Source organism: Ctenopharyngodon idella, chromosome 20 (assembly GCF_019924925.1).
Source record: "Ctenopharyngodon idella isolate HZGC_01 chromosome 20, HZGC01, whole genome shotgun sequence".
Classification (NCBI taxonomy): domain Eukaryota; kingdom Metazoa; phylum Chordata; class Actinopteri; order Cypriniformes; family Xenocyprididae; genus Ctenopharyngodon; species Ctenopharyngodon idella.
Genome location: NC_067239.1, coordinates 32610155 through 32636557, shown reverse-complemented (window position 1 = coordinate 32636557; position 26403 = coordinate 32610155). Strand labels below are relative to the sequence as shown.

General features: G+C 41.5%; 2 protein-coding genes and 1 pseudogene across 9 annotated transcripts; all 3 read right to left on the bottom strand.

Annotated features, from left to right (window-relative positions):
* Positions 1-1012: 1012 nt before the first annotated feature.
* pgfa (placental growth factor a) lies at positions 1013-7025 on the bottom strand. Its single transcript, XM_051874343.1, has 7 exons — positions 6472-7025; positions 4369-4402; positions 3417-3613; positions 2048-2127; positions 1943-1972; positions 1789-1866; positions 1013-1479 (listed from the first exon to the last, which is right to left on the bottom strand). Exons 1-6 carry the CDS (start codon positions 6574-6576, stop codon positions 1806-1808), a joined length of 507 nt encoding a protein of 168 aa, XP_051730303.1. The 5' UTR covers positions 6577-7025; the 3' UTR covers positions 1013-1479; positions 1789-1805.
* Positions 7026-10584: 3559 nt separating this feature from the next.
* LOC127501936 (zona pellucida sperm-binding protein 4-like) lies at positions 10585-25624 on the bottom strand. Of its 8 annotated transcripts, none has more exons than XM_051874286.1 (8): positions 25146-25614; positions 11831-12018; positions 11660-11757; positions 11430-11587; positions 11150-11342; positions 10933-11080; positions 10780-10852; positions 10585-10694 (listed from the first exon to the last, which is right to left on the bottom strand). In XM_051874286.1, the coding sequence occupies exons 1-8, from the start codon at positions 25576-25578 to the stop codon at positions 10618-10620; spliced, it is 1368 nt and encodes a 455-aa protein (XP_051730246.1). In that variant the 5' UTR covers positions 25579-25614; the 3' UTR covers positions 10585-10617. The 8 variants fall into 8 exon arrangements, with proteins under 8 accessions (XP_051730246.1, XP_051730244.1, XP_051730241.1 ...); XM_051874284.1 differs by lacking the exons at positions 11430-11587; positions 11660-11757; positions 11831-12018 and adding exons at positions 20618-20775; positions 20847-20944; positions 21018-21205 and having other exon boundaries at positions 25146-25610; XM_051874281.1 differs by lacking the exons at positions 10780-10852; positions 10933-11080; positions 11150-11342; ... (2 more) ...; positions 11831-12018; positions 25146-25614 and adding exons at positions 19977-20049; positions 20122-20269; positions 20339-20531; ... (2 more) ...; positions 21018-21205; positions 21282-21799.
* LOC127501939 (zona pellucida sperm-binding protein 4-like) lies at positions 15927-17933 on the bottom strand (annotated as a pseudogene).
* Positions 25625-26403: the final 779 nt, after the last annotated feature.

The window sequence follows — 26403 nt, the reverse complement described above, 5'->3', positions numbered from 1 at the left end:
AAATATTCGAAAAGAGTTCAAAAGTCAAAATTCTTTGTCAACTTTTCATCTCATTACAGTAATTTCACATTTTTATGTAATTATTCTGATTTACAAAAGCATGTAGTATGTCTGAATTCATAGTATTCATAAAACAGTAGGCAAAAAGTACCCGGATGACCTACTTCCGGCGAGATTCTGAAGTGCGCATTCGATGGACACTTTACCATCCCATAATGCAACCGTAGAAGATTAAGCTGCGTCCAAAATCGCGTACTGTTGAGTAGGTATTACATTTGAATTTGAATTTACTTCACGACTTTTGAAAAAGTACGAATGCGTGTAGTATGAATGTTCGGACGTACTACATCCGCCATGTTGTTACCGTCACATGACCTACCAGTGTCAGTTACGTCCCTTCAACTCCATTCACAAATCTTCTCCCGTGGCCTCATGGGATAGTAAAGTGTCCATCGTATGCACACTTCAGAATCTCACCGGAAGTAGTAGTCTTCGCCTACTGTTTTTCGAATACTATAGTTGCGTCCCAAACGACACACACTATACACTATGTACTTATGCACTATGTACTCATCCATGTAGTGCGTGAATTGTATAAGGTTATTTTGTTATTTAGCATCGGAGTCTGACAGCCCCTTCCCCTCCGCTACGTAATTAAAGCTGCGACAGTTGAGTGCATGAAGTGTCCATCATTCCAAACTTCGTTTTTTCCGTTAATTTAGTGCATCATCCGGGTATTTAAAATGTACTTTTTCTTTTTGGAATTTTTAGTGTGAACACACTACTCGCACTATTTATACTTAAAAACATCATAGAATAGTGCATAAGTATGCGAATTGGGACGCAGTTTATGAATTCGGACATACTACTCTGTTGGCATGCTGTTTTTCATGTACTATATAGTAGAGAAGTATTTGATTTCGGACGCAGCTATGATTTTTTTCCTTAAATGTCAGAAATGGGCTTCCATATTGTGCAGCACCTGGAGACACGACAAACAGAAATCACTCAGTCCATTCTGATAAAACAAATCTGATTTATTTCTTTAAATATTGTGAGTTTATTGTTTTATAAAATATATTAAGACACATATGATGGGGACATGAACATGCACTTTATAGTAATAGTAGGACTGACCCCATTGCCTTTTTTTTTAAACAATTTTATCATAAAGAAACCAGACTTTTGAACTCGTGAGCAACACCAAGGTAAAGTATTTTACATGTGCTCACGTGTGTATTCCCTGATAACGCCTGAGCAGCTTTATTCTTACACACATTTCTCAATGACAATCCAAACATACCTGTAAATAGATGATGTGTCTGATCAACTCATTATAGTAATTGCAATATATAATAAACAAAAATGTTTCTTGATCGTTATATGTGTCAAACTGCAAACCGCCGGCCGTTCTGTCCACGCTAATGTCCAGAAGTGCTTGTGATGATGATGATGAAGGAGCCAAAGTGATCGTCACATCTGCAGCAGATCACACGATAAATGGATTATTTAAAAAAAAAAAAAAATATCTGTGCACATCATTATTATTTTTAAATTCAGGTGTCTCGTAATCTTGAATCAAGGCAGGGCAACCTGTCACTCACATGAGATCCACCAATTGCAGACCACAACCATCCAATCAATTCCCCACAGACAAAACCAAGCCCCACCCTACATTTGTTCTTGTTTGAGAAGCGTTTCACTCGGATACACTCACAAAAGACTAACTTTACTGTCTAAGACAGATGTAAGTGCTCAGGTGAGTGTGTTTCTGCAGTAGAGAGTCACCTGACACCGGCAGCGTCTCAATCCCTGTCTTTCCTCCCTCTCCGTCTCCTCCTGCGTTTACCCTTCCGTCTCTGGTTGCTGAGGAAGAACATTCTGAAAGTTGTTTTTCTGTGTCATTTAGATGCAAGAAATAAATCAAGGAATCAATACTCACTGTTGATTTCTCAAGTGGTGTCGTCTGGGCCTGGAAGTCAGGAAGTAAGTTAGACAAATAAATAAAAAGCAAGAGCGATGCAAAGATGCAAAATTGGGATCATACCTGCACTCACAGGTCTGGTGTTCCTGAAAGGACAGCAGCACATATTCTCTGCTCCTCTCCGCTGGAGTGATTCTCAACAGCTGATGGGAAACACACACACACAGCAGGAGATTTAACATTTAAACCTAAAGGAATATATATTATATCAAATCAAATCAAAGTTAGCTCTACAGCAGCAATAACAGCAGCAGCAATAACGCCGGTTTCACACCGCAAGCGTGAGCAGCAGTGAAGCGAGGGTTTCGGCGCAGAGTCTATTGTTGCTGCGCTGCTGACGCTCAAACTGAAAGCACACTTTTGATGGACAAAATAAATATGATTTCACACAAAAAGTACTCAAAATGCACAGAATAAGCATGTCTAGTGTGTTTTAACAAGAATTTGACTATGTTAGAAAAGAAAAATAAGAATAAAAAATATTTATAGAAGAATTACTCATATAAACTTGTTTTAAATTATTCAGTTTGGATGAAAGTATGGTGTATCATAAAAAAACTAAACTAGCCGGAAAATATGATATATAAACATTCTTACAGTTATTACACAGACAGGTATATAGGCTCTTGCACTAGCCAAATCAAACCCGAGTTTGCTGTCTTGCAAACATGTGTATGCGGCAGATGATGTAAACACAAAGCTTACCTCATTCGTGTGCAGAAATGGATGACACGAGGCTTTTATTTATTTATTTATTTACGTTTACATGGAAATATTATACTCCCCATGTTAACAAACTTTCCAGACTATCAAGTTTATAAATTACCAACTTAAAAAAACAAATTTATAGTTGTCTTTGTAAAGAAATGTTCACTTTATATGTATCTTGGAGGCGCTGCTGTGACGCTGTACAAACGCTTCCGGTGTGAACAGTCACGCGTGTCTGCAGCTGCAGTGATGATGTAGTTATGCTGGTGTAAAGCTGACGCACCGCTCAAGCTTGCAGTGTGAAACGGGTGTTACAGCAACAACAACAACAGCAGCAACAACAACAACAATACTAACAGCAGCAGAAACAATAACAGCAGCAGCAATAACAATAACAGCAGCAATAACAGCAACAGCAACAACAACAGCAACAGCAACAACAACAGCAGCAGCAATAACAACAACAACAACAACAACAACAACAACAACAAAAGCAGCAGCAGCAGCAATAACAGCAGCACAGCAGATCTATTCCGCTAAGACCAAACATATCAACATCATAATATCCATCACCATGCCAAACACTGCATAGAGATTCTTCAGAAATGTATTTTTGATTCCCACAGAAAAAGTTTTATTGCTGCTGCTGTAACAGCAAACATGATTCCAGTGACGAGAGGGATTTGCCCATTTGCGATACTGCGGTGAAACGGCAGGGTCTTGCCTGAATGGTGATGTTGCGCGTGCGGATAGGGATGCAGGCTAGTTTCTCATCATTGCAGCAGCCGGAGCAGCGCAGCAGCGGGACGCAGCCGGGACTGAACATGTGCTCCACGCCTCCGGGATACTCCTGTTCCACCTCCACCATCTGCTCCATGGAGTGACACAGACTGCGGCTCCAGGTCTCCGGGAACAGCATCACTGCGTAACACTCTCATTATCACTCACTGCAACTATTCACAACTATGGAAGCTTGTTTCTGCCACTGAATAAAAAATAAAAAGGTAATAGCGACTTTTTTTCTCACAATTGCGAGTTTACATCTCGCAATTGTAAGGAAAAAAAAAGTAAGAATTGTGAGATAAAAAGTCACAATTATCTTTTAAATTGTTTTATTCCGTGGCAGAAACAAGCTTCCATTCACAACTCTTGCTTTTGCTCATTGAAATAAAATAAAAATATTAGATGGAAAACTAACTGAAGTGTTGAAGCTCTAAAATTAAAATTCATTAAATAAATAAAAACTAAAACTGATAAAGCCTAATAGCAATATTTAAAAATGAAATTAAACATTTTATTAAAAATATTAAAAATTAAACATTAAAAATAAAAATGATAAAAGCATGTTACAAATTAAAATAAAACCTAAAATATATCAAATATAAAAATGTATTTAAAAAACTATGATAGTACACTGTCAGAAAAAAAGGTACGGTGCTTGTCACTGGGGCAGTACCCTTAGGTACAAAGGTAAAAATGTACCAATATGTACTTTTAAAGTACTAATATGCACCATTTAGAGGTAAGAAGGTACAAAGATGTACCTTTTCACTTTTGTACCCTAGGGTACTGTCCCAGTGACAAGCACTGTACCATTTTTTCTAACAGTGTATATAAATAATAGTAAAATAACACAAACTTTTTTTCTTGTAAAATTACATGGGAAATTATTTTACCTTTGGAGTGGGAACTGCCCAGAATGGTAGAAACCTAGAAAGAAAAAGGTTTAAAGAAAAAGGTCATTAATAATAATAATAATAATAATAATAATAATAATAATAAAGTGGTAACACTTTACAATAAGGTCCCAGTAGTTAACGTTGATTAACATTAACAACGATTAATACATTTGTTACAGTATTTATTAATACTGTAACAAATTAAAATAGGCCTATTATTAACAAATTGTAAATATTTGTAAATTTTAGTTAATAAAAATGCAACTGTTCATTGTTAGTAACTCCATTAAGTAATATTAAAAACAATGTACATTTTTTATTTTAATAAATGCATTATAAAATCATGAACTATGATTAATAAATGCTTTAGAAGTATTTTTCTCATTGTTAGTTCATGTTAACTAATGTAATTTACAAATAGAACCTTGTAAATTGTTACTAATAAAGCTTATAAAATAAAGTTTATAATCAGTTTTCATAAAAGAAATTCTTTAAAAATGATTGATGATTTTTTATACAAAAGTCATCAAATACACAACAAGAAATAAAGCTAAAATGCATCTTGGTATTAAATAAAAAAAGAAAAAACAGTGTTTGTATCCAAAAAGTTAAGAAATGTAAAGTCTATTGCTATTCTTTAGCCATATTTTTAGCTAGTGAGTTTCTAACTCTTCAAATAGTCAATTTGCGCAACATTTCCAAGTACATTTAGACACATAAAACTGAGTCTGTTGCCACACAGAAGTTTATTTTTATATTTGTGTGCAGAAACACGCGGACTCCGGGAAAGGCACGTCCCACAGGAGCCGCTCCTGCTGCAGAATGAGATTGTCCCGTTGTCTCTGTGCACTGAACCGAGCCTGACTGAAGGGCCCTGGATGTCCGTCAGTGGGCGAGCTTGGCTCCCGCAGGAGCTGTACATTAATTAGGGCGCACGGGGTCTCAGATCTCTATAGGAGAGGGACGAGAGGGGGCGCAAACTAACTTTAGCCAGGAGTAATGAGGCCTTCATCAGTCACTCGCACCGTCCCGAACCTGTGCGGAAACTGACTGTCAAACACCATAAAAACATCATCTTCATTGCACTTTTTCAAATTAGTGTCACTTTTGTTTATGATGCAACCAGGAACCCAAATGAATGTTCTAAAAACCTTTTTACAGATTGTTTCAAAGCAGCTTTTGTTACAGTGATTAGTTAATTACTTCACAAACCCAAGACTTTCACTGGTGTGACGTGAAAAAATACTTCAGGACGGTCTGTAAAGCAGGAATGTTTTGCTCCCTAATTGCCACAGATACTGAACACTGGAGGATAAGAGCCAAATGAGCACGTTCACCACGGCAAATCACTGGACCGGAGCGAAAGTTTGGATTCAAGATCAGTCAGATACTCTTCTGATAAATGACAGGCCTCTTATTTAAAGGTTTGTTCCGGTTTCTAGATGAAGTTTGACTTTGAAGGTTCCAAAAGGGGATTTTCACAGGGATTCCACAGAAGAACCATTTTAGTTCCCAAATAACCTTTCAATGATCAGTTCATTTTTGTCTAAGAACATTTTCATAATCTAAAGAACCTTTTTTCAGTATGAAGAGCAATGAAAAGTTTCCACAGATGTTAAGGGTTCGTCATGGAAACATCAATGCCAATAAATAATCTTTATTTTTAAGTGTGTATAGTTTAATAGACAGCACTGTCAAAGTATCCAGTGCTTTAAGAGGATGGAAAGAGAATGCTAAGCTTTATTCTTGACTGATTAAACATATTATGCAGTCACAAATTTAGTGTAATAGTGATGATGGTCAATTGTAAAACATTCAGATTTGAAGCATCACGTTTATCACAGAGATTTCCAGTGCAATTTGGTTGCTGGGTTCATTTGCATAAACAACAAGTAGCTCACAAAGCAGAATTATACCTTACAATACCTAGCTGATCATAAATGCATCACCTCCTTATAGCAGAGTTACTTTAAATTATGATCACTGACAACCATAACCAAAGCAGTTACATTTAATTGCAGAAATTAAACAAGATCATATTCATTTAAGCCCGTTGACTTGAACAACTGTAGTAACTTTTGTAAGGAACACTATAGTTACCTGTACAAGAGGGAAGTAGAGCAGGAACGCGGCCAGCTGCGACACACCGATGAATCTCTTCATGTCTAGCGGGCGGAGAGTGAGCCGGAGCCGCTGCGCGCGCATCAGAACACCGCGCGCGCGCTACGTCCATCCGCTGCACGCGCGAACTGCCTCCGAAGTCCACTGCATTTTAATTGATCATCCACTGAACAGACGTTTAATTAAATGACGTTACAAACAAGTAACTGCTTAAAATAATCTAATCCCAAACGAACTTTTCCTTTTTGGCTATAGTTTCAGTGTCACTGGTCTGTGTTTGGAGTGAGTCAGGCACTCTATAGGCATGTCCCCTCCGGCGGCCCACCGCACGAGTAATGATGCATAATTGGGTCATCAGAGGGTGGCATACGAAAAGCTGCATTGGCTGTTTTTTTATTAATATGATTGACAGGTGCTTTAGTAGGAGTAGGAGTTGGACAGCCCATCCTAAACTTTAAAAGACAGCAATACATTATACTATATTTCATACTATACCAATTTAAAGTATTATTTGGAAAATCTGTTAAACTTACACTAAATTCCCCTTTTACTCACTACAGTACTGTTCTGTATCACTTAAATTTTAAATTAAAGTAAGCAAGTTCGATTTAAGTTTTATGCATCCATTAACTTTTATCCAATGTTTTTAATGTATTTATTATTTATATTCTCTCTAAACTCTTCCACAGACCCTAGTTTGAAAACCCCCTGCCTTATGGCTCGTTTAATTATTTTCGATTGTGAGAAGTTATGAATGGTACCAAAATACCGAACCGTACCAATTTTTGGGACCCTTCCGTTGGAGTACCTAGTGTAAAGCCCGGAATACACCAAGCCGACACCGACGAACTAGTGTCGTCGAAAGCAGACTGTGGGGTTGGCTCACATCGGCAGCGTCTGGGTCCAAAGTTGCCCTGACACACCAAACCCACACTCAACAGCCGACGGCCAAGTAGCACGTCCGTTCTGCGCCTGCGTAAGATGAAATGCCTTTCCGTACCAGCAGGTGGCAGTAGCTGAACAGCCAATCAGAATGGCCCGACGGACCGGCGAGCTCCGACACCGAATCGGCTGGAAAAAAGCAGACGAGAAAAGCCAACTTCAGCTGACGGTGTGGAAAACTTAGTCTGTCCGACGAACAAAAACTGCCCGACGGCCGAACGTCAGCTTGCTGTGTTCCGGGCTTAACAGACGTAGGCTAGTAAGAGCTGTGTGTGTAAACCTCACTCCCCTGAACTCAAGAGGTGCTCTGAAAAGCCAATCCCGTCCCGCTCGGAGCGGGCAGTTGCGAACTAGAGGGGCTACAGTAGTACCTAGCTAGACTCACTGCAGAATGTTAATTGCTTTTCAGAATCAACACTTGTGTGTGCTACAAGGGCAATAACACAAGGTGCCATTTTTTAAATATACAGATGAAACAATACTGTTGCAACACAATGTCAGAACGCAGCAATGTACTAAGATCTGCTGTATGTCCTCCATTGTTGCTTTCTTCACGCGAGAATGACATCAATCGCTACTTTCCGGCATACACACCTATCAAGTAAGGCTAATGTTGGCGGTGGAAACACAAGCCGGATCAGGGTTTACCATCCCGAATCGTACTGTACTGCATTGTCAGATCAGGAGCACATGCAAGAAAAGCTTATAAAAATTGTATAATGGTACTGAATGGGATTCTTTAAATTACGTCTCTAGAACATTGAAAACCAATACAGTTCTCCAAGACGATGGGCCTCAATGATGGAAAGTAGATTTGTAGTAGTCTGGAAGTTAGCTGTCCTTGACATATACCAAATATAACTGCAAGCAGCAATTATTGGGGTTCAAGCGCTTTATGGCATATGAATAAAAATGTAGAATGTTCTAATCAGCAAGCCTGTAACCATCTCAATCATAGATGGAAAAGACCATTTACAGCCAATTTACCATAGGAAATTTATGGTTTATAACAGTTATCAAGGTTGAGCCAAAAACCTAGGACTACTTCAACAAAGTCGGTTTTTGAAATAAACTCCATATTTAACGAATGATTTGATGGACAGTGGCGGACCTAGAGGCAAAGTTGCTCAGAATGAGTTCTACCATGTGGTATGAATGTCGTGGGCAGAAGTTGTCCTGCAGAGTTTAGCTCCAAAACACCTGCCTGGAAGTTTCTATATGCCTAGTTAGATCTTGATTATCTGGTTCAGGTGTGTTTAATTGGGGTTGGAGCTAAACTCTGCAGGACAGTGGCCCTCCAGGACACCCCTGTCATAGACAATAATGGCACTTTGGACAAAGACACTGCATGCCAGTTTTCAAGTCAATCAGACAAACGGTGAAGTAGTTATAGCCATGTTCATGTTTTCAGTTAAAACACCACCAAGTGGCCAGTTGCCACATCCTTTTTCACACAACCACAGAATGAGGTGTGCTGAATTGGTGAAAAGCATCTCATTCCATTCACGCGAAGATGCCTGCCATGAGCAAGGCACGCATTTTGTCCATCTTGAGCCAAGGAATCCAACGATATAAGACACTTGAGCCTACACCTAATGTTTAGGAGCGATTTCATACTTTTCACCATTGTAGCACCCCTGTCAGGGCGGTTGGGGTGAGCTTTGCTGATGTTGTAGGCAGTGCGAGTACTACCAGCCCACTACGTCTCTACAACTTACGGTTTGGTTGGCCTGATCACTTTTAGGGGAGAATGGTGATCCTTGGAAAATGACGATTACAGTAGTGTTTCAGCACTACTTGCTTAAACCCCCAGTTTCAGCTTGGTAGAGTTGCACAAAATATGGTCAGACAAAAAGGTCAAGGTCCTGTATCATTTATTAAAAACACTCATAGAATCAGTCTCACTTCTCCACTAGAAACCAGTTTGCCCAGTAGTGGTGGTCTTCACGTGAACATCCCTTCCTAAAAGGGTTAGAGAAATGAAACATTAAAACATCCCCCACAACTAAAAATGCCATAAATCATTTCAGTATCCGGAAGCACTGACTTTGCCTGGAGCAACTTTGCTGACAAGAGCCAGAAGAGGGATGGCACACCTCTGTGCTGCAATGGATGAAGACCTGAGAGAACCAAAGCTGGCATTGGGAAACAAACCAGGAGCCGGAGTTAAACTTACACACTGGGTAATGTACGGTTTCCTGCAGAGGAGCCAGTGATGCTGGATCCACAAATGTGAACGTCTTCACAACAAAGCGCTTGAAGTGGGTTGGGAACTGAAGACCAGATGATCCAGCCACCAGAACCAATGTGGTTTAGACTAATACAATCAGAGGTATATTATGAAATATCCTGGCTCTTCCCAGCTTTGCAATGGTAGTGAATGGTGCTCCTGATTATTGAAGTCCAAAAAAAAAAAAAGAAAAAAAAAAAAAGTGCATTCAGCCATTATAAAAGATATCCACACGGCTCCAGGGGGTTAATAAAGTGAAGCGATGGGTTTTTGTAAGAAAAACATCCATATTTAAATCTTAACTAAAATAACTAGCTTCCAGCAGACGGCCTATGGCAAAAGTAATCTCTGACCTGACGCAAGACGCAATGAACACAGAGCAAAACAAAAACCCCATGCTTACATTCTTTACAGAGCACTCTCACCCAACATGCATTCCTACAGACTAAACACGTAATACATGTGTATGCCGTTACCATTTTCACAGATTTGCATTTTGTAGTTTACACGATAACGGTATCATTTTCAAAAAGTTGTACTTTGAAACCAGTTTTCTAAATTTTGCCTTTAGGCCCCCAAAACACCAGTCATGTAAGTTAACAACCAAAATGCAGAAGTTCAGTTGAAAATGGGGTTGTGTAGCCTTGGTATAGTCCATTTGTGATCAGATTAATGAAAACACTTCTTACTAGCAGGTGTAAAGAGGGCCTCAGATAGCAACCCATGTTGGAAACTGCAAGTCTGTTCAATAAACATTACTGGGACTAGCCTGAAAAGCAGTCACAACTTGGACTTGACAAAAAAAAAAAAAAAAAAAAAAAAAAAAAAAAAAAAAAAAAAAAACACCCCCAAACAAACCCCACCACACACAGAACAGTCATGAAAGACCCAACTCAAATCAATACCAAAGACACCCATGATGTGTTTCATGAAGTTTATTAAAACCACAAAGTTCACATGACCAGGTTAACTTCTCCACTAGAAACCACAGTTTGCCCACTAGAGATGGTCTTGACGTTAGCGTCTCGTCCTGTAAGAGAAATGGTAGAAGCGTGAGGAGCATTTAAAGACCAAATTCTCATGGTTCCTGAAGTCAGTTTACAGCAATGACTCACTTTTCCTAGAGCAGCTTTGCTCACAGGAGCCAGAAGAGGGATGGCACACTGCTGTACTACAGTGGATGAAGATCTAACAGAGGGGAAAGATGGTTAAGCCACATAATTCACTATAAAAGTACTAATATTAAGGGCTCAGGCTGCGGAGCATACGGTTTCCTGCAGAGGAGCCAGTGATGCCGGATCCACAAATGTGAACATCTTAACAACAAAGCGCTTGTAGTGGGTTGGGAACTGAAGACCAGACGATCCAGCCACCGGAACCAATGTGGTCAGGTAACGGTCATCCTGGTAAGGGCATCTGAAAGGCAAAGAGGCAGTCAGAAATGCCTTACAGCTCACTAGATGGATAAAGACTGGCCTTACTCACCCATCAACCAGAAGGTCCCACTGGGGTAGACTGAGTGGACTGGGGGTTGATGTCGCCCAGCAACGTCCCAGCATCAGGACAATGTTTGGGTCGGTCCTCTCCAAAATGCGCACCTCAACATACACCGGCTCCCGCAGGACTTTTGTGATCGGATAATCAGCATCACTGTAGTAGGACGTGTACGCCTCGTCCCCTGAGGAACAATACTGGTGTTTAACCAGAAACTGCTGCAACCTGGAGTTTCAGAAAGGATTTAGGCACACTTGGGATAGACACTCACCTTCTGCACAGCCTTTGGTGACACATTGACCATTCGCCAGTCTAAGCTCCACCCTGAGGGGTCCAGGAGCAGCTACTGGTGGAGGTGGAGGAACAGTGCTGACCTCCACAACCAGAGCTTCCACAGAAGTAGCAGAGTACCTACACTGGAAGAGAAGCCTGGACAACAGACAGTGAGCTTGTAGCATTTGTCAAGATTAACATTTATGCTAAAGCATAAAAATCACCTACTCAAAATGGCTGTCCCTTGTGATGGAACCAAGTGGTCCAATCCCCACTTCATACGAGGAGGTCATCCTGTTTTCATACACCACATATCCACTGTCCTCCTGCAAACAGTAACACTATTGGCATCCAGTCCATTTCAAGCCATGCAGAACAAAACCACAAGCAGCTACTCACCATCATGCTCGTGCCACATGCAGTGACAGGGAACTGGTATATAGCAAAGGAAGGTGTGGATCCCACAGGACTGCAAGGTGGATCACTTCCACCCAAGAGACGGACTGAATCCAGGCTCAATCGAGGCAGAGTAACATCTCTAGCCACCACTACCACAAACTGACCATCTCTTATACACTGGACAGTCACTGGAACAAGGAACAAGAGCAGGTTAATGCTGAAGATCAGTTTAACATGAACACCTTTACATTGACTCACTCTTACCCGCCTTCCCATAGTAACACTGCTGTCCGTTAAAGCAGCAGTTGATAGCTTCACACTCAGCACCACTGATACCAGGTGGTCCACATTGGATCAGCTCATAATCAGCTACAGCACATTTGTCAAGGGGCTCTGCCTGCGCCACTGGCTGCTTAGGCTGAAACTGCTGAGAAAACTGTGGACTAGCTTGTTGAAGTTGAGGAAACTGTTGACTAGCTTGTTGAAGTTGAGGAAACTGTTGACTAGCTTGTTGAAGTTGAGGAAACTGTTGACTAGCTTGTTGAAGTTGAGGAAACTGTTGACTAGCTTGTTGAAGTTGAGGAAACTGTGGACTAGCTTGTTGTTGAGCTGGCTGTTGAAACCGCTGGTCAGTTTGCTGGAACATCAGAGCTTGAGGATTCTGGGGCAGATTACTCCACTGTGGAACAGCATGACAGAAAGCACAAAACCACACACAAAGTGCCAGAAACGGAACAAAACACCAACTTCCTGCCATTGTTCAACAGCTAGTCACATTGCTGAGACACTGCACTTTGGTCTTTTTGTACTCTACAGATTTTGGCTAATTAACGATAATCCCTCCCACTTCATTAACACTCATGATTCTCCAGACTTATATGAGTGGGAGTTTATGAAACTGGGTGATTCTATTGGTTCTTACAATTCAATTTTCCTTGTTTTTCCACCCTTATTGAACATACATAAAAACACATATTGGGCTGAATTCAGAATAGTATACTACAGGGGTGTCCAAACCCGGTCCTGGACGGCTGCTGTCCTGCAGAGTTTAGCTCCAACCCTAATTAAACACACCTGAACCAGCTAATCAAGGTCTAACTAGGCATTCTAGAAACTTACAGGTAGGTGTTTTGGAGTGTAACTCTGCAGGAAAGTGGCTCTCCAGGACACCCCTGGTATACTAGTACTATTTCTGCCATTCTAAATTCAGCCTTTATTTTTTCCTTCATTAACTGAATATAATAGCTGATGTTTTGGCATTTCTGGATTGTTTTTCTTTGAAACACCTTGGAGTTCTCATGCAGTTCTTAATACAGTAATTCATACTATAAAGGCTTTTAATATTCTGCACGATCAAGATTCTTAAGTATACCCCAATATTTTATATAGCAGAAGAACTCATAAGGGCTGTTCTTACATGGCCACACATGCAATGCTCTCAAGCCCTGTTTATACCTGGTATTAAGATGCATTTTGGTTGATCTGACCACAAGTATGAGGGAGATACATTCCCATTTACACCTGTATTTAGGGTGTTTACACAATGATGTACTAAAAACGTAAGTTTTTTTCTTTGTATAGACGACACTATCAAAAAGATCCCCGTTCACACTGATCTGCAAAAATGACTAAAAACACTGCATTATGCTGCCAGGTCAGTAGCTAGCAATGTCACTTTGTAAAGAAAGACTATGTGCTTGTGCCAAACATGCAAGCCTATAAACTAGACTAAATATGTAATACTCTCATGCATGTCACTATTTTCACAGATTGGCATTTTGGTAGTTTACACAGAGATAATGGTATTGTATTCAAAAAGTTGCACTTTGAAACCTGTTTTCAGGCCCCCAAAACACCATTGTTGTGTAAATGATTGGCCAAAGAACAAACTTTTCAGTTGAAAATGGTGTTTTGTGAACACCCACTTAGCATAGTCCATTTGTGAACAGATTAATGAAAACACTTGGTACCAGGTGGAAAGAGGGCCTAAAAATAGGAACCCAGGTGGAAAACTGCAAGTCTACAATTCAATGAATTTGTCACAGCTTGAGATAAAAGGACAATGCAGGTTGATACTAATTTTTCCAGATACAATGCTATACTTGCATGATTAAAAAAAAAAAAAGCTCTCAGATAGCATTACAAAAATAGCCAATAAGTGAACATTGGCTTTAGAGGTACTTGGGCATGCTTGAGAATCAATACATGCAGTTATGTTAGTCCAGCCATAAAGTCACAAGTAAAGACCCTAACAGACAAGTTAAACACTTAATTTGATATGGTGTGAAATGGGGGCCCAGATTAACAGCTTGGTAAATAGTTCAAGTTAGATGGCTTGGGAAGAAGCTTGGCTTGTTAAGTTAAAGTCAAGCACCTCAGTCAGAATGCACAATTTTGCTAGAGCAAAAATAGACATCTGGTTTAGTAGTGTGGCCCTAATATATACAGGTGCTGGTCATATAATTAGAATATCATCAAAAAGTTGATTTATTTCACTAATTCCATTCAAAAAGTGAAACTTGTATATTATATTCATTCATTACACACAGACTGATATATTTCAAATGTTTATTTCTTTTAATTTTGATGATTATAACTGACAACTAAGGAAAATCCCAAATTCAGTATCTCAGAAAATTAGAATATTGTGAAAAGGTTCAATATTGAAGACACCTGGTGCCACACTCTAATCAGCTAATTAACTCAAAACACCTGCAAAGGCCTTTAAATGGTCTCTCAGTCTAGTTCTGTAGGCTACACAATCATGGGGAAGACTGCTGACTTGACAGTTGTCCAAAAGACAACCATTGACACCTTGCACAAGGAGGGCAAGACACAAAAGGTCATTGCAAAAGAGGCTGGCTATTCACAGAGCTCTGTGTCCAAGCACATTAATAGAGAGGCGAAGGGAAGGAAAAGATGTGGTAGAAAAAAGTGTACAAGCAATAGGGATAACCGCACCCTGGAGAGGATTGTGAAACAAAACCCATTAAAAAATGTGGGGGAGATTCACAAAGAGTGGACTGCAGCTTCAGTCAGTCAGTGCTTCAAGAACCACTACGCACAGACGTATGCAAGACATGGGTTTCAGCTGTCGCATTCCTTGTGTCAAGCCACTCTTGAACAACAGACAGCGTCAGAAGCGTCTCGCCTGGGCTAAAGACAAAAAGGACTGGACTGCTGCTGAGTGGTCCAAAGTTATGTTCTCTGATGAAAGTAAATTTTGCATTTCCTTTGGAAATCAGGGTCCCAGAGTCTGGAGGAAGAGAGGAGAGGCACACAATCCACGTTGCTTGAGGTCCAGTGTAAAGTTTCCACAGTCAGTGATGGTTTGGGGTGCCATGCCATCTGCTGGTGTTGGTCCACAGTGTTTTCTGAGGTCCAAGGTCAACGCAGCCGTATACCAGGAAGTTTTAGAGCACTTCATGCTTCCTGCTGCTGACCAACTTTATGGAGATGCAGATTTCATTTTCCAACAGGACTTGGCACCTGCACACAGTGCCAAAACTACCAGTACCTGGTTTAAGGACCATGGTATCCCTGTTCTTAATTGGCCAGCAAACTCGCCTGACCTTAACCCCATAGAAAATCTATGGGGTATTGTGAAGAGGAAGATGCGATATGCCAGACCCAACAATGCAGAAGAGCTGAAGGCCACTATCAGAGCAACCTGGGCTCTTGTAACACCTGAGCAGTGCCACAGACTGATCGACTCCATGCCATGCTGCAGTAATTGAGGCAAAAGGAGCCCCAACTAAGTATTGAGTGCTGTACATGCTCATACTTTTCAGTTGGCCAAGATTTCTAAAAATCCTTTCTTTGTATTGGTCTTAGAATATTACTTAATTTTCTGAGATACTGAATTTGGGATTTTCCTTAGTTGTCAGTTATAATCAAAATTAAAAGAAATAAACATTTGAAATATATCAGTCTGTGTGTAATGAATGAATATACAAGTTTCACTTTTTGAATGGAATTAGTGAAATAAATCAACTTTTTGATGATATTCTAATTATATGACCAGCACCTGTATATATCCAACTGAGAACAGTCATGAAAGACCCAACTCAGAAATCAATACCAAAGACACCCATGATGTGTTTCATGAAGTTTATTAAAACCACAAAGTTCACATGACCAGGTTAACTTCTCCACTAGAAACCACAGTTTGCCCACTAGAGATGGTCTTGACGTTAGCGTCTCGTCCTGTAAGAGAAATGGTAGAAGCGTGAGGAGCATTTAAAGACCAAATTCTCATGGTTCCTGAAGTCAGTTTACAGCAATGACTCACTTTTCCTAGAGCAGCTTTGCTCACAGGAGCCAGAAGAGGGATGGCACACTGCTGTACTACAGTGGATGAAGATCTAACAGAGGGGAAAGATGGTTAAGCCACATAATTCACTATAAAAGTACTAATATTAAGAGTTCAGGCTGCGGAGCATACAGTTTCCTGCAGAGGAGCCAGTGATGCCGGATCCACAAATGTGAACATCTTAACAACAAAGCGCTTGTAGTGGGTTGGGAACTGAAGACCAGACGATCCAGCCACCGGAACCAATGTGGTCAGGTAACGGTCATCCTGGTAAGGGCATCTGAAAGGCAAAGAGGCAGTCAGAAATGCCTTACAGCTCACTAGATGGATAAAGACTGGCCTTACTCACCCATCAACCAGAAGGTCCCACTGGGGTAGACTGAGTGGACTGGGGGTTGATGTCGCCCAGCAACGTCCCAGCATCAGGACAATGTTTGGGTCGGTCCTCTCCAAAATGCGCACCTCAACATACACCGGCTCCCGCAGGACTTTTGTGACCGGATAATCAGCATCACTGTAGTAGGACGTGTACGCCTCGTCCCCTGAGGAACAATACTGGTGTTTAACCAGAAACTGCTGCAACCTGGAGTTTCAGAAAGGATTTAGGCACACTTGGGACAGACACTCACCTTCTGCACAGCCTTTGGTGACACATTGACCATTCGCCAGTCTAAGCTCCACCCTGAGGGGTCCAGGTGCAGCTACTGGTGGAGGTGGAGGAACGGTGTTGACCTCCACAACCAGAGCTTCCACAGAAGTAGCAGAGTACCTACACTGGAAGAGAAGCCTGGACAACAAACAGGGAGCTTGTAGCATTTGTCAAGATTAACATTTATGCTAAAGCATAAAAATCACCTACTCAAAATGGCTGTCCCTTGTGATGGAACCAAGTGGTCCAATCCCCACTTCATACGAGGAGGTCATCCTGTTTTCATACACCACATATCCACTGTCCTCCTGCAAACAGTAACACTATTGGCATCCAGTCCATTCTAAGCCATGCAGAACAAAACCACAAGCAGCTACTCACCATCATGCTCGTGCCACATGCAGTGACAGGGAACTGGTATATAGCAAAGGAAGGTGTGGATCCCACAGGACTGCAAGGTGGATCACTTCCCACCCAAGAGACGGACTGAATCCAGGCTCAATCGAGGCAGAGTAACATCTCTAGCCACCACTACCACAAACTGACCATCTCTTATACACTGGACAGTCACTGGAACAAGGAACAAGAGCAGGTTAATGCTGAAGATCAGTTTAACATGAACACCTTTACATTGACTCACTCTTACCCGCCTTCCCATAGTAACACTGCTGTCCGTTAAAGCAGCAGTTGATAGCTTCACACTCAGCACCACTGATACCAGGTGGTCCACATTGGATCAGCTCATAATCAGCTACAGCACATTTGTCAAGGGGCTCTGCCTGCGCCACTGGCTGCTTAGGCTGAAACTGCTGAGGAAACTGTGGACTAGCTTGTTGAAGTTGAGGAAACTGTTGACTAGCTTGTTGAAGTGGAGGAAACTGTTGACTAGCTTGTTGAAGTTGAGGAAACTGTTGACTAGCTTGTTGAAGTTGAGGAAACTGTGGACTAGCTTGTTGTTGAGCTGGCTGTTGAAATCGCTGGTCAGTTTGCTGGAACATCAGAGCTTGAGGATTCTGGGGCAGATTACTCCACTGTGGAACAGCATGACAGAAAGCACAAAACCACACACAAAGTGCCAGAAACGGAACAAAACACCAACTTCTTGCCATTGTTCAACAGCTAGTCACATTGCTGAGACACTGCCCTTTGGTCTTTTTGTACTCTACAGATTTTGGCTAATTAACGATAATCCCTCCCACTTCATTAACACTCATGATTCTCCAGACTTATATGAGTGGGAGTTTATGAATCTGGGTGATTCTATTGGTTCTTACAATTAAATTTTCCTTGTTTTTCCACCCTTATTGAACATACATAAAAACACATATTGGGCTGAATTCAGAATAGTATACTACAGGGTTGTCCAAACCCGGTCCTGGACGGCTGCTGTCCTGCAGAGTTTAGCTCCAACCCTAATTAAACACACCTGAACCAGCTAATCAAGGTCTAACTAGGCATACTAGAAACTTACAGGTAGGTGTTTTGGAGTGAAACTCTGCAGGAAAGTGGCTCTCCAGGACACCCCTGGTATACTAGTACTATTTCTGCCATTCTAAATTCAGCCTTTATTTTATCCTTCATTAACTGAATATAATAGCTGATGTTTTGGCATTTCTGGATTGTTTTTCTTTGAAACACCTTGGAGTTCTCATGGCAACAGACCCGTAAATTCAGGCTGACTCAAGAGTTTAACATGCAGGATAATGATACAATGATAATGTTGTAAGCCTGTCTCAACCATAGCTGCTCTATTCTTAAAATTTATATTATAAAATACAGTAATTCATACTATAAAGGCTTTTAATATTCTGCACGATCAAGATTCTTAAGTATACCCCAATATTTTATATAGCAGAAGAACTCATAAGGGCTGTTCTTACATGGCCACACATGCAATGCTCTCAAGCCCTGTTTATACCTGGTATTAAGATGCATTTTGGTTGATCTGACCACAAGTATGAGGGAGATACATTCCCATTTACACCTGTATTTAGGGTGTTTACACAATGATGTACTAAAAACGTAAGTTTTTTTTCTTTGTATAGACGACACTATCAAAAAGATCCCCGTTCACACTGATCTGCAAAAATGACTAAAAACATTGCATTATGCTGCCAGGTCAGTAGCTAGCAATGTCACTTTGTAAAGAAAGACTATGTGCTTGTGCCAAACATGCCAAGCCTATAAACTAGACTAAATATGTAATACTCTCATGCATGTCACTATTTTCACAGATTGGCATTTTGGTAGTTTACACAGAGATAATGGTATTGTATTCAAAAAGTTGCACTTTGAAACCTGTTTTCAGGCCCCCAAAACACCATTGTTGTGTAAATGATTGGCCAAAGAACAAACTTTTCAGTTGAAAATGGTGTTTTGTGAACACCCACTTAGCATAGTCCATTTGTGAACAGATTAATGAAAACACTTGGTACCAGGCGGAAAGAGGGCCTAAAGATAGGAACCCAGGTGGAAAACTGCAAGTCTACAATTCAATGAATTTGTCACAGCTTGAGATAAAAGGACAATGCAGGTTGATACTAATTTTTCCAGATACAATGCTATACTTGCATGATTACCAAAAAAAAAAAAAAAAAAAAAAAAAGCTCTCAGATAGCATTACAAAAATAGCCAATAAGTGAACATTGGCTTTAGAGGTACTTGGGCATGCTTGAGAATCAATACATGCAGTTATGTTAGTCCAGCCATAAAGTCACAAGTAAAGACCCTAACAGACAAGCTAAACACTTAATTTGATATGGTGTGAAATGGGGGCCCAGATTAACAGCTTGGTAAATAGTTTAAGTTAGATGGCTTGGGAAGAAGCTTGGCTTGTTAAGTTAAAGTCAAGCACCTCAGTCAGAATGCACAACTTTGCTAGAGCAAAAATAGACATCTGGTTTAGTAGTGTGGCCCTAATATATATATATCCAACTGAGAACAGTCATGAAAGACCCAACTCAGAAATCAATACCAAAAGACACCCATGATGGGTTTCATGAAGTTTATTAAAACCACAAAGTTCACATGACCAGGTTAACTTCTCCACTAGAAACTACAGTTTGCCCACTAGAGATGGTCTTTACGTTAGTGTCTCTTCCTGTAAGAGAAATGGTAGAAGCGTGAGCAGCATTTAAAGACCAAATTCTCATGGTTCCTGAAGTCAGTTTACAGCAATGACTCACTTTTCCTAGAGCAGCTTTGCTCACAGGAGCCAGAAGAGGGATGGCACACTGCTGTACTACAGTGGATGAAGATCTAACAGAGGGGGAAAGAGGGTTAAGCCACAATTCACTATAAAAGCACTAATATTAAGGGTTCAGAGCATACAGTTTCCTGCAGAGGAGCCAGTGATGCCGGATCCACAAATGTGAACATCTTCACAACAAAGCGCTTGTAGTGGGTTGGGAACTGAAGACCAGATGATCCAGCCACCGGAACCAATGTGGTCAGGTAACGGTCATCCTGGTAAGGGCATCTGAAAGGCAAAGAGGCAGTCAGAAATGCCTTACAGCTCACTAGATGGATAAAGACTAGCCTTACTCACCCATCAACCAGAAGGTCCCACTGGGGTAGACTGAGTGGACTGGGGATTGATGTCGCCCAGCAACGTCCCAGCATCAGGACAATGTTTGGGTCGGTCCTCTCCAAAATGCGCACCTCAACATACACCGGCTCCCGCAGGACTTTTGTGACCGGATAATCAGCATCACTGTAGTAGGACGTGTACGCCTCGTCCCCTGAGGAACAATACTGTGTTTAACCAGAAACTGCTGCAACCTGGAGTTTCAGAAAGGATTTAGGCACACTTGGGACAGACACTCACCTTCTGCACAGCCTTTGGTGACACATTGACCATTCGCCAGTCTAAGCTCCACCCTGAGGGGTCCAGGAGCAGCTACTGGTGGAGGTGGAGGAACGGTGTTGACCTCCACAACCAGAGCTTCCACAGAAGTAGCAGAGTACCTACACTGGAAGAGAAGCCTGGACAACAAACAGTGAGCTTGTAGCATTTGTCATGGATTAAGAGATATGCTAAAGCACACATCACCTACTCAAAATGGCTGTCCCTTGTGATGGAACCAAGTGGTCCAATCCCCACTTCATACGAGGAGGTCATCCTGTTTTCATACACCACATATCCACTGTCCTCCTGCAAACAGTAACACTATTGGCATCCAGTCCATCCTAAGCCATGCAGAACAAAACCACAAGCAGCTACTCACCATCATGCTCGTGCCACATGCAGTGACAGGGAACTGGTATATAGCAAAGGAAGGTGTGGATCCCACAGGACTGCAAGGTGGATCATTCCCACCCAAGAGACGGACTGAATCCAGGCTCAATCGAGGCAGAGTAACATCTCTAGCCACCACTACCACAAACTGACCATCTCTTATACACTGGACAGTCACTGGAACAAGGAACAAGAGCAGGTTAATGCTGAAGATCAGTTTAACATGAACACCTTTACATTGACTCACTCTTACCCGCCTTCCCATAGTAACACTGCTGTCCGTTAAAGCAGCAGTTGATAGCTTCACACTCAGCACCACTGATACCAGGTGGTCCACATTGGATCAGCTCATAATCAGCTACAGCACATTTGTCAAGGGGCTCTGCCTGCGCCACTGGCTGCTTAGGCTGAAACTGCTGAGAAAACTGTGGACTAGCTTGTTGAAGTTGAGGAAACTGTTGACTAGCTTGTTGAAGTGGAGGAAACTGTTGACTAGCTTGTTGAAACTGCTGAGAAGACTGTTGACTAGCTTGTTGAAGTTGAGGAAACTGTTGACTAGCTTGTTGAAGTTGAGGAAACTGTGGACTAGCTTGTTGTTGAGCTGGCTGTTGAAATCGCTGGTCAGTTTGCTGGAACATCAGAGCTTGAGGATTCTGGGGCAGATTACTCCACTGTGGAACAGCATGACAGAAAGCACAAAACCACACACAAAGTGCCAGAAACGGAACAACACACCAACTTCTTGCCATTGTTCAACAGCTAGACACACTGTTGAGACGCTGCACTTTGGTCTTTTTGTACTCTATAGATTTTGGCTAATTAACGATAATCCCTCCCACTTCATTAACACTCATGATTCTCCAGACTTATATGAGTGGGAGTTTATGAAACTGGGTGATTCTATTGGTTCTTAAAATTCAATTTTCCTTGTTTTTCCACCCTTGTTGAACATACATAAAAGCACATATTGGGCTGAATTCAGAATAGTATACTAGTATTATTTCTGCCATTCTAAATGCCATTCTAAATTCAGCCTTTGTTTTATCCTTCATTAGTTGAATATAATAGCTGATGTTTTGGCAATTCTGGATTATCTTTTTTCTTTGAAACATCTTGGAGTTCTCATGGCAACAGCCTGTAAATTCAGACTGACTCAACAGTTTAACATGCAGGATAATGATACAATGATATTGTAAGCCTGTCTCAACCATAGCTGCTCTATTCTTAAAATTTTCATTTTAAAATACAGTAATTCATATAATAAAGGCTTTTAATATTCTGCACACACTGCAAGATCAAGATTATTCAGTATACCCCAATATTTTATGTAGCAGAAGAACTCATAAGGGCTGTTCTTGCATGGCCACATACGCAATGCTCTCAAGCCCTGTTTATACCTATTATTAAAGGGTTAGTTTACCCAAAAATGAAAATGATCCCATTATTTACTCACCCTCAAGCCATCCTAGGTGTATATGACTACATTATTTTAGATTAACACAATCAGAGGTATATTATAAAATAGCCTGGCTCTTCCCAGCTTTACAACGGTAGTGAATGGTGCTCCTGATTAAGCGCAAAAAAAAAGCGCATCAATCCATCAAAAAAGATATCCACACGGCTCCAGGGGGTTAATAAAAGCTTTCTGAAGTGAAGCGATGGGTTTTTGTCAGAAAAATATCCATACTTAAATCTTGACTAAAATAACTTCCGGCCGACGACAAAAGAGTAATCTCTGACCTGACGCAAAGACGAACGCAGAAGTGCAGAGAATAGAGCAAAACAAAACACCACACTCACATTATTTACAGAGCACTCTCACCAAAACGTTTTGTATTTTACATGATAATGTCGCTTTCAAAAAGTTGCTGTTGAAACCCGTTTTCTAAAGCTTAAGTTTTCAGGCCCCCAAAACACTGTTGTCGTGTAAATTAACCAATACGCAGAAGTTCAGTTGAAAATGGGGTTGTGTAGCCTTGGTATAGTCCATTTGTGATCAGATTAAACAAAAACACTTCTTACTAGCAGGTGTAAAGAGGGCCTCAGATAGCAACCCAGGTTGGAAACTGCAAGTCTGTTCAATAAACACTACTGGGACTAGCCTGAAAAACACGTCACAACTTGAGATAAAAAGGACAATTAATGCAGGTTTATACTTTTATTCCAGATACAATGCTGTACTGCACAACTTGGGGAGGGGGACCCTCAAATGGCATTAAAAATGGCCAACAAGTGAACATTGATTTTAGAGGGACTTGGGCATGCTTGAGTATCAATGTGTGCAGTTATGTTAGTCCAACCATAAAGTCACACGTAAAGACCCAGACAGAAGTAAAACAGAACACTTAATTTGATACAATGCGGGAGAAAAAAAAAAAAAAAAAAAAAAAAAAAAAGGAGGTTAACAACTACAGCTTGGTAAATAGTTCAAGTTAAATGACTTGGGAAGAAGCTTGGATTGTTAAGATAATGTCAAGCACCTCAGTCAGAATGCACAACTTCGCTAGAGCAAAAATAGACATCTGGTTTAGTAGTGTAGCCCTATACATATAAACAACTGAGAACAGTCATGAAAGACCCAACTCAGAAATCAATACCATAGAGACACCCATGTTGTGTTTTATCACATTTATTAAAGCCACTAAAGTCACATGACCAGGTTAACTTCTCCACTGGAAACCACAGTTTGCCCACTAGAGATGGTGTTGACGTTAGCGTCTCGTCCTGTAAGAGAAATGGTAGAAGCATGAGCAGCATTTAAAAGACCAAATTCTCATGGTTCCTGAAGTCAGTTTACAGCAATGACTCACTTTTCCTAGAGCAGCTTTGCTCACAGGAGCCAGAAGAGGGATGGCACACTGCTGTACTACAGTGGATGAAGATCTAACAGAGGGGAAAAGAGGGTTAAGCCACATAATTCACTATAAAAGCACTAATATTAAGAGTTCAGAGCATACAGTTTCCTGCAGAGGAGCCAGTGATGCCGGATCCACAAATGTGAACATCTTCACAACAAAGCGCTTGTAGTGGGTTGGGAACTGAAGACCAGATGATCCAGCCACCGGAACCAATGTGGTCAGGTAACGGTCATCCTGGTAAGGGCATCTGAAAGGCAAAGAGGCAGTCAGAAATGCCTTACAGCTCACTAGATGGATAAAGACTGGCCTTACTCACCCATCAACCAGAAGGTCCCACTGGGGTAGACTGAGTGGACTGGGGGTTGATGTCACCCAGCAACGTCCCAGCATCAGGACAATGTTGGGGTCGGTCCTCTCCAAAATGCGCACCTCAACATACACCGGCTCCCGCAGGACTTTTGTGATCGGATAATCAGCATCACTGTAGTAGGACATGTACGCCTCGTCCCCTGAGGAACAATACTGGTGTTAACCAGAAACTGCTGCAACCTGGAGTTTCAGAAAGGATTTAGGCACACTTGGGACAGACACTCACCTTCTGCACAGCCTTTGGTGACACATTGACCATTCGCCAGTCTAAGCTCCACCCTGAGGGGTCCAGGAGCAGCTACTGGTGGAGGTGGAGGAACGGTGTTGACCTCCACAACCAGAGCTTCCACAGAAGTAGCAGAGTACCTACACTGGAAGAGAAGCCTGGACAACAGACAGTGAGCTTGTAGCATTTGTCATGGATTAAGAGATATGCTAAAGCACACATCACCTACTCAAAATGGCTGTCCCTTGTGATGGAACCAAGTGGTCCAATCCCCACTTCATACGAGGAGGTCATCCTGTTTTCATACACCACATATCCACTGTCCTCCTGCAAACAGTAACACTATTGGCATCCAGTCCATCCTAAGCCATGCAGAACAAAACCACAAGCAGCTACTCACCATCATGCTCGTGCCACATGCAGTGACAGGGAACTGGTATATAGCAAAGGAAGGTGTGGATCCCACAGGACTGCAAGGTGGATCACTTCCACCCAGGAGACGGACTGAATCCAGGCTCAGTCGAGGCAGAGTAACATCTCTAGCCACCACTACCACAAACTGACCATCTCTTATACACTGGACAGTCACTGGAACAAGGAACAAGAGCAAGTTAATGCTGAAGATCAGTTTAACATGAACACCTTTACATTGACTCACTCTTACCCGCCTTCCCATAGTAACACTGCTGTCCGTTAAAGCAGCAGTTGATAGCTTCACACTCAGCACCACTGATACCAGGTGGTCCACATTGGATCAGCTCATAATCAGCTACAGCACATTTGTCAAGGGGCTCTGCCTGCGCCACTGGCTGCTTAGGCTGAAACTGCTGAGGAAACTGTGGACTAGCTTGTTGAAGTTGAGGAAACTGTTGACTAGCTTGTTGAAGTTGAGGAAACTGTTGACTAGCTTGTTGAAGGTGAGGAAACTGTGGACTAGCTTGTTGTTGAGCTGGCTGTTGAAACCGCTGGTCAGTTTGCTGGAACATCAGAGCTTGAGGATTCTGGGGCAGATTACTCCACTGTGGAACAGCATGACAGAAAGCACAAAACCACACACAAAGTGCCAGAAACTGAACAACACACCAACTTCCTGCCATTGTTCAACAGCTAGACACACTGTTGAGATGATGCACTTTGGTCTTTTTGTACTCTACAGATTTTGGCTAATTAACGATAATCCCTCCCACTTCATTAACACTCATGATTCTCCAGACTTGCCCAAATGGGAGTTTATGCTACCAGGAGATTCTCATTGGTTTTCATGATTATAAGCATGTGGTGTTTCTTAATTCCAATTAGTCAGATTTGTCACTGAAGACAAAAAGGTTAATGCTCAGGGGTGAGTTTCCTGAAGCCAACTATGGTCACAAGTTCTGTTGTTACCAAAAGAGTTCAATAGAACTTGCAACTATAGATGGCTAATGATGCTTTTGGGAAACACACCCGATTTGCTTCTGGAGCTTGCCCAAAGCACCTTGGGTAGATGTTTGGTGCATTCCACCTGCTTGTACTTTTACTATATCTTTCAGTGGCAGAAATAGTAAGGGTAGTAGTGCGGTTCCTAATTCAGCAACACACTCACAAACCACGCTAAGCATTTTCCCTCAGGGTAATCCTTGTCTCCAGTTTGAAGTGTGTTCCACAATCCTCTCCCATGGCCTCATGGGATAGTAAAGTGTCCATCGTATGCACACTTCAGAATCTCACCGGAAGTAGTATGTTATCTGGGTACTTTTTGCCTACTCTTCTGTGAATTTGGACATACTTCCCTTGTCACATACTGTTTTTAGCTTACTATATTATAGCAAAGTATGCGATTTCGGATGCAGCCCTTGATTATGACAGAGGGGGCGAGTCTAATCACATGTACTTAGGACTTTCCAATTCAACCCATTGCAAGGGTTCCACCAGTAGTGGGCACT

Bases quoted from the DNA above. Each gene is read 5' to 3' on its own strand.
- pgfa (XM_051874343.1), bottom strand. From the start codon at position 6,576: ATGCGCGCGCAGCGGCTCCGGCTCACTCTCCGCCCGCTAGACATGAAG. The intron at 4,403-6,471 runs GTAACTATAGTG...TTTTCTTTCTAG, and splicing joins TCTACTTCCCTCTTGTACAG to GTTTCTACCATTCTGGGCAG. The intron at 3,614-4,368 runs GTAAAATAATTT...AGTGTTACGCAG, and splicing joins GGGCAGTTCCCACTCCAAAG to TGATGCTGTTCCCGGAGACC.
- LOC127501936 (XM_051874281.1), bottom strand. From the start codon at position 21,777: ATGGCAAGAAGTTGGTGTGTTGTTCCGTTTCTGGCACTTTGTGTGTGG. The intron at 20,532-20,617 runs GTGAGTGTCTGT...ATTGTTCCTCAG, and splicing joins CACCAAAGGCTGTGCAGAAG to GGGACGAGGCGTACACGTCC. The intron at 10,695-19,976 runs GTGAGTCATTGC...TTTCTCTTACAG, and splicing joins GCAAAGCTGCTCTAGGAAAA to GACGAGACGCTAACGTCAAG.